Source organism: Strix uralensis, chromosome 1 (assembly GCF_047716275.1).
Source record: "Strix uralensis isolate ZFMK-TIS-50842 chromosome 1, bStrUra1, whole genome shotgun sequence".
NCBI lineage: Eukaryota > Metazoa > Chordata > Aves > Strigiformes > Strigidae > Strix > Strix uralensis.
Genome location: NC_133972.1, coordinates 157,057,872 through 157,070,559, shown reverse-complemented (window position 1 = coordinate 157,070,559; position 12,688 = coordinate 157,057,872). Strand labels below are relative to the sequence as shown.

General features: G+C 34.5%; 1 protein-coding gene across 2 annotated transcripts in view; it reads left to right on the top strand.

The window, feature by feature from the left end:
• The window catches only part of CSMD3 (CUB and Sushi multiple domains 3), a 759,152-nt gene that overhangs the window by 660,647 nt on the left and 85,817 nt on the right, over positions 1 to 12,688 (top strand). For both annotated transcript variants that reach the window (XM_074886756.1, XM_074886745.1), the window contains 4 exons: positions 264 to 410; positions 4,039 to 4,227; positions 10,857 to 11,042; positions 12,388 to 12,582. In XM_074886756.1, coding sequence (XP_074742857.1) covers positions 264 to 410; positions 4,039 to 4,227; positions 10,857 to 11,042; positions 12,388 to 12,582 — 717 coding nt within the window. The remainder of the gene's footprint in view (positions 1 to 263; positions 411 to 4,038; positions 4,228 to 10,856; positions 11,043 to 12,387; positions 12,583 to 12,688) is intronic.

The following is a 12,688-nucleotide window of genomic DNA, read 5'->3' as shown; positions in this document are numbered from 1 at the left end:
AAGAACTGTTGGATTATTGTGTTTCAAAATTGTACTGCATTAATTACGTTTAGAAACAATTTTGTTTCTGAACAAATATGTAATCTCTAGTATATAACATGTAATGTCAACCTGCATTTGTAATTCAGATAAATTTGCCATTTGCTTGGAGGATGATTTCTATGTATATTAATTGTATGGATATAATTTATTGTATGTTATTTTAAACTTTGTAACTCCTTTTTTTTTTTTTTTCTTTTTTTCTTTTTCTTCCTTCTATCAAGGACCAAATAGTCATAGCCCGTTGCTCATTTCTCTCAGTGGGGACTATTCGTCTTCTCTAAATATAACCAGCAATGGCCATGAAGTATTTCTCCGGTGGTCAGCAGATCATGGCACCAATAAAAAAGGTTTCAGGATAAGATATATAGGTATGTAAATCAGACTTTCTTTGATGTATATAAAATTTCAATATGGAACATACTTATTTGTGTGAAAAGGGTAAGGTAAGCTGTACTTTGTAACAGCAATTGCCTAGACTGAAAGGAAATCCAATCTGGTTTATATATGAACCTGATGATACCAATCTTGTGAGGAAAAAAACCCACCACACCCTAAGTAAGATATATGAAAATCTCTGTAGAGATTTAAGCAAATGTTTTGCAAGACGTTAAAATGGCATAAGCCAGTACTAAAGATGAGAGAAGCAGCTTCTCCCTTCTCCCTCCTATCATTTACTTGCACTCATGTGCCTCTGTTCTTCATACTGGACCTTTATGCAATTTGCCGTTAACACTTTTGCTAGGACAGAGGCAGAAGCGGCAACAAGGCAGGAATGAGCAGCTATAAGGTGGAAAAATGTGAGACACTGAAGGATTGAACACTTTAAGGTTCAGCAGAAGCAGCAAAACATATTAGAAGAGATCAAGTAGTACGTCAAAAAAGACAGCACTGTGTGTGTTGTTAATTCAGATGAACATATTTATAAATAGTGCATGAAGATATTACATAACAAAGATTGATTTTTATATAATTGATTTTATAGAATTATTATATAATATATATTTTTATGGGATAATAATATTCAATAATCAAGCTAAACTAGATCTGTTGCAATTTACAGCAATTACACAAAATCTATATTTGATTTTTTTATCATGACCAAAGACATGAAATACGCAGAATGAAAAGTACTGAGGATGGTATCTGTAGGTACTAGAGAAGTTATTGGCATAAAACAATTTCACTTTTCAAAGCAGAGAAAGCAATAGGGAATAAATATAAAATTATTCTTTCTATTGTGTTTCTTTGGTTTTTCCTCACTCAGTTTTTGGCTACTTCGCTGTTGCAGAAAAATAACTAGACTCACAACAGCCTGTAAAAGTGTATCAATGTCATTTTTCCCTTTAGGAGAGGACGGTTTTCTCAGAGGTAAAATGTTTTTTGTATAGCTAGATAAAATTCACTGTTGGCTAGACACAAAATATTATATGGTACCTATTTTCATTGCCTGTAGTACCTGTTGGATCTGTTAAAAGAGAAAGAAGAGAAAGTTCTTAAAACTCTTTGCCTACTGGCAGTGAGAGAACTATTGAGAGGTAGACAGGAAATATTTACTAGTGATCTGTATCATTTGGAAGATGCTAGTATATTTTCTTATACACTAAAGAAGTAGAAGTGTCTGTATCTCTGGTTCTTCCAAGAGTATAAGGCATGAGCAATTTAATGCAAGGAAGAAAATATTTTTATAGTATGTGCTCTGAAAGATATGGCAGTGCTTCTCATTCTGCTGCTTTCTTTAATAAAGAGTAAACAAACATCCACATGACTCCATCCTGATCAGGGGAAGCCTTTGCCTGAGAAAACCATTGAACTTAAGTAAGTCATGGGACATAGAAAGGCTTAAAGTGCAAGTGAAGCAGCACTTACTCTATTTGCCTGAGAAAATACATGCCAATTGTTACCAATATTTCTTGAAAGCATGAAGGAAGCACTTTAAAACAAACGTCCAACTTAATTTTCTTTCCTACAAAATGGTAAAATGTCCATCTAGGCTAACCAGTCTTGGCTCGTCCTCAAACCAAAACGATCAGAGACTAAGTTAAATCCTTAAACAAACATTTATATTAAAATGGCTACCAGGTTTGCAAGTCCCTTCTGGTCCACTCCTTTGACAAGGTAGCCAAAACCAAGTGACTTTGTACTCATGGACTTAATGAGTTAGAAAAAATATAAGCATAATGACAGTATAATAAGTAATTTTTAATATCAGAGAGACTTAAAGTACATAAATCCTTTCAGTTTATAACAACTATATCTTTTAATGGTCTTTTTGCTCTCATAAAGATTTATGATTTTTTTTTTATAGTATCTAAATAAGACTTCTGTAGGACATTTTGTGTTCTAAAAAAAAAAAAAGCAGATTCAGTTTTTTTGCTATGGAGTTATGGTGACACTCAAATCTGATTAAAATCTATTTTAGATTTGCTAGTTCACTTCAGTTCATTGTATTACAGAACTTGAAAGAAATTACTTATTTAGGACCAGAAGGAAAAGATTGGATGGGCACACGCTTCGCTGGGTAAAAAACTGGCTGGATGGCCGGGCCCAAAGAGTTGTGGTGAATGGAGTTAAATCCAGTTGGTGGCTGGTCACGAGTGGTGTCCCACAGGGCTTGGTTTTGGGGCCACTCCTGTTTAACATCTTTATTGATGATCTAGATGAGGGGATCGAGTGCACCCTCAGTAAGTTTGCAGATGACACCAAGTTGGGTGGGAGTGTTGATCTGCTCGAGGGTAGGGAGGCTCTGCAGAGAGATCTGGACAGGCTGGAGCGATGGGCCAAGGCCAACTGTAGGAGTTTCAATAAGACCAAATGCTGAGTGCTGCACTTGGGCCACAACAACCCCCAGCAGCGCTACAGGCTTGGGGAGGAGTGGCTGGAGAGCTGCCAGTCAGAGAGGGACCTGGGGGTGTTGATTGACAGCTGGCTGAACATGAGCCAGCAGTGTGCCCAGGTGGCCAAGAAGAACAGTGGTATCCTGGCTTGTATCAGAAATAGCATGGCCAGCAGGGAGAGGGAAGGGATCTTGCCCCTGTACTCGGCACTGGTGAGGCCGCACCTCGATTCCTGTGTTCCGTTTTGGGCCCCTCACTACAAAAAGGACATTGAATTACTTGAGCATGTCCAAAGAAGGGCAACGAAGCTAGTGAAGGGTCTGGAGCACAGGTCTTATGGGGAGCAGTTGAGGGAACTGGGGTTGTTTAGTCTGGAGAAGAGGAGGCTGAGGGGAGACCTCATCGCCCTCTACAGCTACCTGAAAGGAGGCTGCAGAGAACTGGGGATGAGTCTCTTTAACCAAGTAACAAGCGATAGGACAAGAGGTAATGGCCTCAAATTGCACGAGGGAAGGTTTAGACTGGATATTAGGAAGCATTTCTTTCCAGAACTGGTTGTTAGGTGTTGGAATGGGCTGCCCAGGGAGGTGGTGGAGTCCCCATCCCTGGAGGTGTTTAAGAGTAAGGTTGACATAGCACTTAGGGATATGGTGTAGTTGGGAACTGTCAGTATTGGGTCAATGGTTGGACTGGATGATCTTCAAGGTCTTTTCCAACCTAGACGATTCTGTGATTCTGTGATTATTTGAAAATAATTATGTGTAGCATACCCTTGATGTTCCCTTCTTTAAAAAAAAAAAAAAAATTATGCTACTGAAGTTGATACAATTGCAATGAATTTCATCATTAACTAAAATTCTGTAGCTTGCTTGGTTTAAAAAAGGAAATGGTTAAAAATAAAACCCCAGTTGTAGAAGTGAGCTATCACTATATTTCCTTTGAGTCTACTAAAACCTAAAGCCGTTATAAAGTCCTATTCTTTCACCTTTATACTTAATGAAATTGCTTGATGCATGCATGATCACCATAGAAAATACAACGGCTTTTAGTGATGTTTTCTCAACTTGTTATCAGATGTCCACTTAATTCTATAAGAATTTGTCAAGAATTGTCATCTGGATTCTAAATGCATCTTTTATTTTTTCAATATTTTTGTTTAAAGCTCTCTACTGTAGTACTCCAGAGTCCCCTCCACATGGTTTCATTGTCAGTCAGACAGGTGGACAGCTCAACAGTATGGTTCGCTGGGCTTGCGATCGAGGTTTTCGGCTCATTGGGAAAAGTACTGCTGTATGCAGGAAGTCTCCATATGGTTATTACTCATGGGATGTTCCAGTCCCAGCTTGTCAAGGTAATTTCTTTCATTATAAAATAATACACCCTAAGAAACTTTCCTGTAAACCATCAGTTTTCTGACATACGATGAGTAACAGATAATCATTTAATGGTCATGCCTCCCTATCAAAATTTTTCTGCTTAGTAAAGCTTATATAAAAAAAAAAAAAAAAAATTAAGTATCAGTATTTCAACAGAATTTACAAAGACTGGCAGATACTAAAATTAATCTACATCACTGTGAGGAAAAAAAACCCACAAATTTAAAATATGATATTACTGAAAAAGTTCATTTAAAACTGAATATTTAGTAAACTTCATTTATTATGATCCAAGAACTGTTTAAAAAGCAGAAGGACCTGAAGCTTGCTACATTTGCAAGAACAGGAAACTGGACCAAAAAAGCATTGCCTATGATGTCATTCTAATCTTCCATGGTTTAAATTGAAATTTAGAAGAGAATTAATTGCATTAACTATATATTTACTTTCTTCTGCCTTATAAAAGCAAAACATACTCTGTTTAACAAGGAAAAGGAAATGCTAACACCCATCACAATTGTATTATAATTCTTCCATTCCTGAAAAGAGTGCTACTGTTCTGATATCTTACCTATGTCACTCTTCAGTGAACTGTTAGAAGGATTTTTTTTCATGAAAATTTGCAGATGCGTTTATTCAAAATGTGTACATTTTGTTCCTGTTGACCAGTGGAGATAAATGCTGTAGGAATGTTCCATGTTAATTTCCCACCAGGTTTTTTTCTTTTTGAAAAAAAAAAAAGTATTTGAGCCGTATATTTCTAAAGAAAACTATCTAACTTTTGTCAAAGGTGAAACAATCTCAGTTTCAATGCTTTTTAATTTCTATTAACAGCTAAAAAGTGTGCTTGTATTTTTAAAAACTGAAAGTCCTCAAAAAAAGAAATGTACAGGCACTGCATTTGCTACATATCATTCTTTAGCTTTTTCTCCTCAGCAGTTATCTAAGGCCTGCCTTCATGGCAGTTATTTGTAGAACTTGATCAGACTGTTAATTAGATGTATCAAACAACGTGGAATGAAAAAAAAAAACCCACCAATTTACCAATTTCAAGTAGCAAATTATTATTCTCAACATACTGAATAGAGTTCAGTAATGGAAATTGTTGCAATACCCAGATAATACTTTAGGAACAAGTGGAGTTAAGTGCTTAGTCATCTCATGGTGTCTGATGAAGTACAAAGACTGTTGGTAGCAACTGTTAGCATATTGATAATTATTTAATATATGTATTAATTAAATAACAATTATAATTAAGCATTTAATGAGGGCTAGCTTTGATACATGATATGAACTTTATTCAATTCTTCCATCAAGTCCTTGTGCACGGGAAGTGGTTTGTGGCCATGATATGTACCTGCAGCTCACAACAGCAAACTTCAGATTCAACTTAAAGACACATTATTACTGCAAAACCCCTCAGGAATAAGCTGTTTCCATACATCAGTCATACGCCTAAGCTTCCCATTGTTTTTCTGAGGTGAAAATTATCCCCCATACCCAGATGATACTGAAGATTTATGATATGATCTCTTGTATCAAAAGGTTAAGAACACCATCAGTAAATACCCCTCATGTTTTTTCACAGAGGATATTTACAAGACACAAGGGCTTTGCCATTCCCCCTACTACTGAGCAGTACAGCTTCACCACAAAGTAGTTCTAACTCTTTTAAGTATGGGCTAGTGGTTTTTAGAACTTCATGTTTTAACAGCTATAATAATTGTCAGTCAGAATTTACCAACTATTTTGCCAGGTGATATCAGATGACAATGTCACACTCACCTGCTACTTCACATTCTTTACCTTTTATAGAATAACTAGCAAAGCCATTTTAATCAGTTCTTTCACACATCTGAATGCAGGATTGCCACAGATGACCATTTAACACAGCAAATGAAAGTATTAACCTTTTTTTTTTTTTTTCATAGCACTGCAAGTTTAAAAAAAAATGTATTTCTAATTTCTGTAAAAACAATGCATCTCATTTTAATCTTTGTTTTCTGTCTCCTAAATGAAGATTACAATCACAGTAGTAGTTACTAGCATCATCCTACAGAAATGAGATATCTAAGGCCTCAAAATTTATGAATTCTTTAATGATACTTCTACAATCAGCACAACTAGTGGTTTGTGGTGGTTTGGTGGGCTTTTTTAGCAATAAGTCCATTCCTTGGCAAACATTTTCTACTGCCTGCAGAGTATTTCACGACTGTATTTAAACTAATGCTTTGTCTTTACATTTTTCACTTTGTATCTGTACCATTATTATCACTTCTGAATCCTTTCCTGTAAATAATGAATGCCAGTAGCCTTTTCCACTACAGCTTTTTTTTTTTTCCAAGTTCATGAGTAAATGTTAGAGCAATTTTTAATGCTTTCATTCTTATACCTATATGAATAGGAATTTTGAGCTTTGAACCTTTAAATAGATTATACCAGCCATTCTTCAAAACACTTGCACTACAGGGCTGACAGAACCTGAAAAATCCGGATACATGCTTTAACCTTGGATAAAAGCTTTTTTACATTATTTATAGAATTAAACGTATCTCAGTAGAAGAGACTCAATGCAGTATTAAGGAATAAAAAAAAAAAAAAAAAGCCTCAACCAGACTTCAGCAATTATATGAAACCTGTTTCAAAGTTAATACAAAAGCACCTTTCCTCTGTCATGAGAAGTACAAGGAAACTGCTTCAAAATCTAACATTGAATTAGTATAATCGTAAGAATAATAAAAATTAATTGCAAACTTTTACTGTTCTAACTTTTAGATATTATTTATTCTGTTTATATAGACATGCATTAAATGAATCATAATGTGAAAGTGTTGTCATCCATGTATCCATCTCAGTTTTGATGATATTAAGCCTCTGATCACAAGTCAAAACAAGATTCCCATGGTTAACTAAATTATGAGGTCTGGTTATGATAAACTTTTGAGAGAATGAATAGGTTTACAATGATCTGTCTGAATACAAGAATTAACATGAATTCATATAAATGCTTGAATATTTACAATTGATCATACATCTCAGAAGATTCAAAGTGTTTTAAAACATTTGGTTTTCTTCCAGTTATTTTTTACATTTTAATTTTTTATCCCAGAATTGCATGATTTTTGGTTTTAATTATGAAATATTTCTCTTGCAAATAAACATTGTCTTACACAGACCTCATCAGAAATCAGTATTAATATTTTATAATATCATATATGGACAACAGGGAAATGTTTTTACAGGAATTCTAGGTAGAGATGTTAAGTAAGTAAAGTGTAAAACATAATACTACATGCAGAAGAATTCTCTAGCTCAGTAATGTAAATGGTCCATAACAGCAGACGTAAGTTTTGCATAACTGGTGATTGTTACATAAATTATAATAAAGCATTAAAAAAAAAAAAAAAAAAGAGCATACCAAGAATACCTGGTTAAGTATTATACCTGATGAGTTATGATTCTCTCAAAAATTAAGCTAAAGTACATTTATAGTGATCTGGAACAAATATCTGATGTGTATAGCATAATACCTTCCACCTTTACATTTTTTTAGACATGGCTATAGATTTGAGATAGTCATATTCATGTACATTAGAACAATTAATATAACTATGTAGAAGATAAATAAGTCTTGTATTTATTAAAAATAGACTTCTGTTTATTTTCAAATGCACGGCTGTATTGGTACGGGTGTGAAAACTCAATTACTAACTTACTAAATGCCAAAGAAATAGTTGGCATCCTTTAAAGTGATTTGTAAGGCAATCTACGGGAAATTTAGTTTTCATAAAATTTCTTAATTCTTCACAAGTTAGATGTCCAAGTTGTTAAGTTCAGACAAGTATGTCACTGAACAGTTTCAGTAGTCTCACCTATGTTTGAAATGCTCCTGGTAAATGTTATCAGCTCTAGACTGATGTCTGCATTGATACTCATTTTTTTTTTCTCATATCCCCGAGATGTGAAAGGAAGCTACATCTGCTAAGTGTCGTTCTTAAGTGAGGCAGAGCAAATCCAAGAATTGGAGGTCCTTTATAGGGTGAATAGTCTGATTTCTGTTTGCAAAAGTGTCATCACATAAAATTTTAATAGTGCTTTAACATATTTAAGAACTTCATCCTGGTCTAATAATAATTCCTGAAGTTTCAGATAATTCTTTAAAATATGCTGGTGGTCTTTGAAAACTAATAAAGTTAAGGTCTTCCAAGGGCTGTGTGTGTGTATCTCTGGAATTGGAACTGTGTTCTGAAGATTGTGAACAGAGAATATATTTTAATGTTTCAATTGCCATTATAATTATGAAGTTGATTTGCAATACTGGTGAAGCTGACATTCAATGACCAAACATTTCTGTGATAAACCTGCTTTTTGGGCACTTTGGATGTTCCATGTCTGTCATTTTTTTCCTGTCAAGTTGTCAGATGTGGCAATAACTTGTCTTGATCTGTTCATATTTTTTCCCTTAACTAAAAGATAAATTTCTGTGTAAGTTTCCACATATGTAAAATTCAGCTCGTAAACAGTGTAAACTAAAAATATCATTGAATGGTTCCTTGGGAGCACTGTTGTTTATATAAAAGGCTGTTATGAAGCATATGGCATGCTGGGATGGAACTTGTTTCTTAAAAATTTTAGGTTAAGGGAAGGATACATTTTTCTTGTGCCACAAGATTGATTCTGTTAACGTGGATAATAAGCCTCTACATTTATCAAGTCACTAATTTTTGAATACTGAAGAAGTAATTGATCTCAATGGTAGATGTAAAACATCTCAGGTTGTATCTACAAAATATCTGCTATATATTTTGCTGATTGCTAAAAGAGACAGAATATGCAGTATGTAAACAAATAGTGCTGTAGTGTTTGTTGGTGCTCAGGATCTTAAGAAACACCTGTTAATATATTACAGGTCTTTTGTGGGTGTGTATTAGTTTTTATACCCTGATGAATGCTGGCCCTGATGTAACTGGCACTGGACTCGGTTCTGGCATTATTGTCTGGAACTTCTTTTTATGATTAACACTTGTTTTTGAAGGAAGAGGTTAGCTTGGCCGATTACGCAGTAAACAATGCTATCTGATTATACCTTGGTTATACCTGCTTTATTTGTCCTCCTCTTTGCATGGATAGCTCTGCCTAATGTTTGCTACTGCAATTCAAACTATTGAGGAATTTGAAATATAATAAACATCAACTTGGTCATATGTTTTCATTTTAGTGTCGTGGAGGCTCAGCTTCTTTCTTTGGTGGTACCAGGTGAAATAGTACAGCTTTGTCAGATGTTTAGTAAGAAGTAGAAGATGGACCTTCTGGTTTAGTTAACTTGTCACTTTTTATCCCTCTGTGATCATGTCCTCTTACCCTCTGGAAGACTGAATTCAATGACTCTCTTGGGGCCTTCATTGTCTCCTAATAACTGTTTTCTTATTTTCTTCTAAATATGTGTTTGTGTCTCTAGTTGCCAGTAGATATTGTGATAACCATAAGATATATGTTTTTATGGTTGCCCAGACGAGGTGATGAGCAAATTAATAATAGTTTTCTGTCATGTCAGTATAGTGTGTGCCTTTTAAAAAAAATTTACATGTTCTATGCAATTTATTTTTATGGCAATTCAAGCATATTTTAACATTGATCCTATCACCTCTGTTCTGCAAATTGTGATAGCATTAGTGCTGTACCTGTGTCTCAGCTGTGATTATTAACTTTGGTACAGTGCCACACTGTTGTTATATTGCTTATGAAGCAGATCTGTCTTGCATCAGATCAGGTCACAATAGGCAAAAATAGATTACTCTTTTTTATAAAGTATTTATACATAGTCTGAGAGGCTTAACTTTTCATATCTCTGTGCAGGCAGGATAGGTAGTTTTTTAGGGTTCAAGATTCCACTTCAAAGCAAAGTACTTAAGAGTTAAGTGTCTAAACCCTTTTTATTTGGATCTGACCTGCATTAGATGTATGGTGTTAAAATGTTGAAAAGACTGAGTTTTTATTTTATTCCCAAAATAGACAGAGCATTATTTAGAGCCAGATCATCTCTTCATACTTTTTCTGATGAATAATTATAAAAAAAAAAAAAAAAAAAAAAAGAAAAGAAAAGTGGCTTACACTTTCGTTTGCCAGTTTTCAATAGCTTCAAAAGGGTATTTTCTATCTGCTTTGCAGGAGGTAAAATGGAATGCTGAAAGTTAATTTTAGTGCTTTGCCAGAGGTCACACAGTACATCTGATGGAAGAAATGTGAAGTACAAACTAGATTCTTAATGTCTCAGACTGGTGCTTTACTCATTCAACCATGCTGATCATATTTTTTCCAGATATTCTCTATTCTTTCTTTTTTGATTATCTTCTGCATTTTGAATGGATAGCTGCAGAGTTATGAACCATTGTTCTTATTTTTAACCTCTTCCATCAAAAGAGAAAAACTTTCTGAGATTTATTTCCCTAAAATTTATTTCTAGGCTTAAAACACACATTAATGAACTAAAAAGTTATTTTTATGAATTTAAGACTTTTGAGGCTACAATGCATAAACCGTTTGAGATGAACAGAAGCTTATAGTGAAGAAGATATAAAATAACTATGTCTTTATCTTTATTCAGCAATATCTTGTGGAATTCCTAAAGCCCCATTAAATGGTGGGATATTAACTACAGATTACTTAGTTGGCACCCGTGTTACTTATTTTTGCAATGATGGATATAGACTATCAGCCAAGGAACTTACTACTGCAGTCTGCCAGCCGGATGGTACCTGGAGCAATCACAATAAAACACCTCGCTGTGTAGGTAAGTAACATGCAAAAACTCTCCAGTGAGTAAGAACCGGGCTGTACATTTTGTTTATTTATCCAAGTCACAAATCTTCACATTACTTAAACTTTTAGCTTCAGGTTACTTTAATCTATGAATAATTGCTGGTATTAAATTCTTGTGAAATACGTATTTGAAATGTATATATATTCTGTGACAGCCGAAGAAATATGCTAGAGAGTATAGTATATGTTCAAACTGATAATTAATTTAGAGCTCAATCAAAATTGATGATTGCGGAGGTTTATGCAAAAGCCATCTCTTCAGTGAGAGCTGCACAGTTCATATGTTAACGAACCCTATTTACTATCCAGAGTTTCAAAGTCTCTGGTACTCTGGGATACTTGCTTGAAACTGCTGTTTATTATTTATATTCAGCCCATCGTTATAATCCTACACCATCTATAACTTGAGGGAACATCACTGAATAGAAAATGAATGTTCAGTCCCAAAGAGAAGTGGATACCATCAGTTATAAATGGGGTATCAAAACCCAGGTGATTGTAAGGCTGATACAGAAATGTCAGTGTCTGATGTGCTTTAAGATTTGGATTATGTCACCCAATGAATTTTGGAAAGGAAAGAAAATTTACCCTAGAATAACTTTAAAGGATTTTTCCCTTTGTTCTTTTTTTTTTTTTTCTTTTTCTTGTGCTTGTAAATTGCATTCCTTCATGCCTTTTCCTCTATCTAAAGAACCAATCTGAATGGAAAGAAAGTAGTGTTCAGCAAAGATTTTCCTCTGTGCATTTTGGTCATGGGAAAAATTGTTTTGCTTGTTAATCTTTTTCTGTTATATTAGGATTGTAGAAAATTTTTGTTTGTTTTTTGGAGGAAGAACACATAGAATTAAGACATGAGATAAAAATGTGTAGCTGCTGAGCAACCATCTTGGATATGGAAATTGTCACCGATGTGCAGCCTCTCCAGATGAGTCTTTAAGTTCTCATAGAATTTACCTGAGTAGAAAAATAATTGCTATATAGAAATGTAGCTAATGTTTTAGTAAAGATTCTGATGTAAAGTGTCACAGGAGTTCCATGACTGTCAATCTGCAGTGAATTCAGCCGTGGTATAGATTCTATCTACATCAATTGCATAGCTCTACATACACAGTCACTGCTCTGTCTGGGCCATAAATCATTATTAATTGAATGAGAGAACTCATAGCTGCTAACCAGATGCAATTTCAAATACAGCCTTACTCTTCAAATATTATGTCACTGTGTTTAAAATATGTTTCTGAATTAATAATGGTACATATTTTCTAATTTGCCTGTACTAAACCACAAATAACTATGTGTTTTTATTATTTTGGAAGTTGTTACATGTCCAAGCATCAATTCTTTTACACTGGAACATGGAAGATGGAGAATAGTGAATGGTTCACATTATGAGTATAAAACAAAAGTAGTTTTCAGCTGTGATCCAGGGTATTATGGTTTGGGACCAGCATCTATTGAGTGTCTTGCTAATGGCACGTGGAGTTGGAGAAATGAGCGACCTTACTGCCAAAGTGAGTACATGCTGCATCTGCACCTGCAGTACAGATTTTCAGATAAAAATATTTATTTATTCGAAAGTAACTAATTAAATATTGGAATCAGTTAATTAGAAAAATG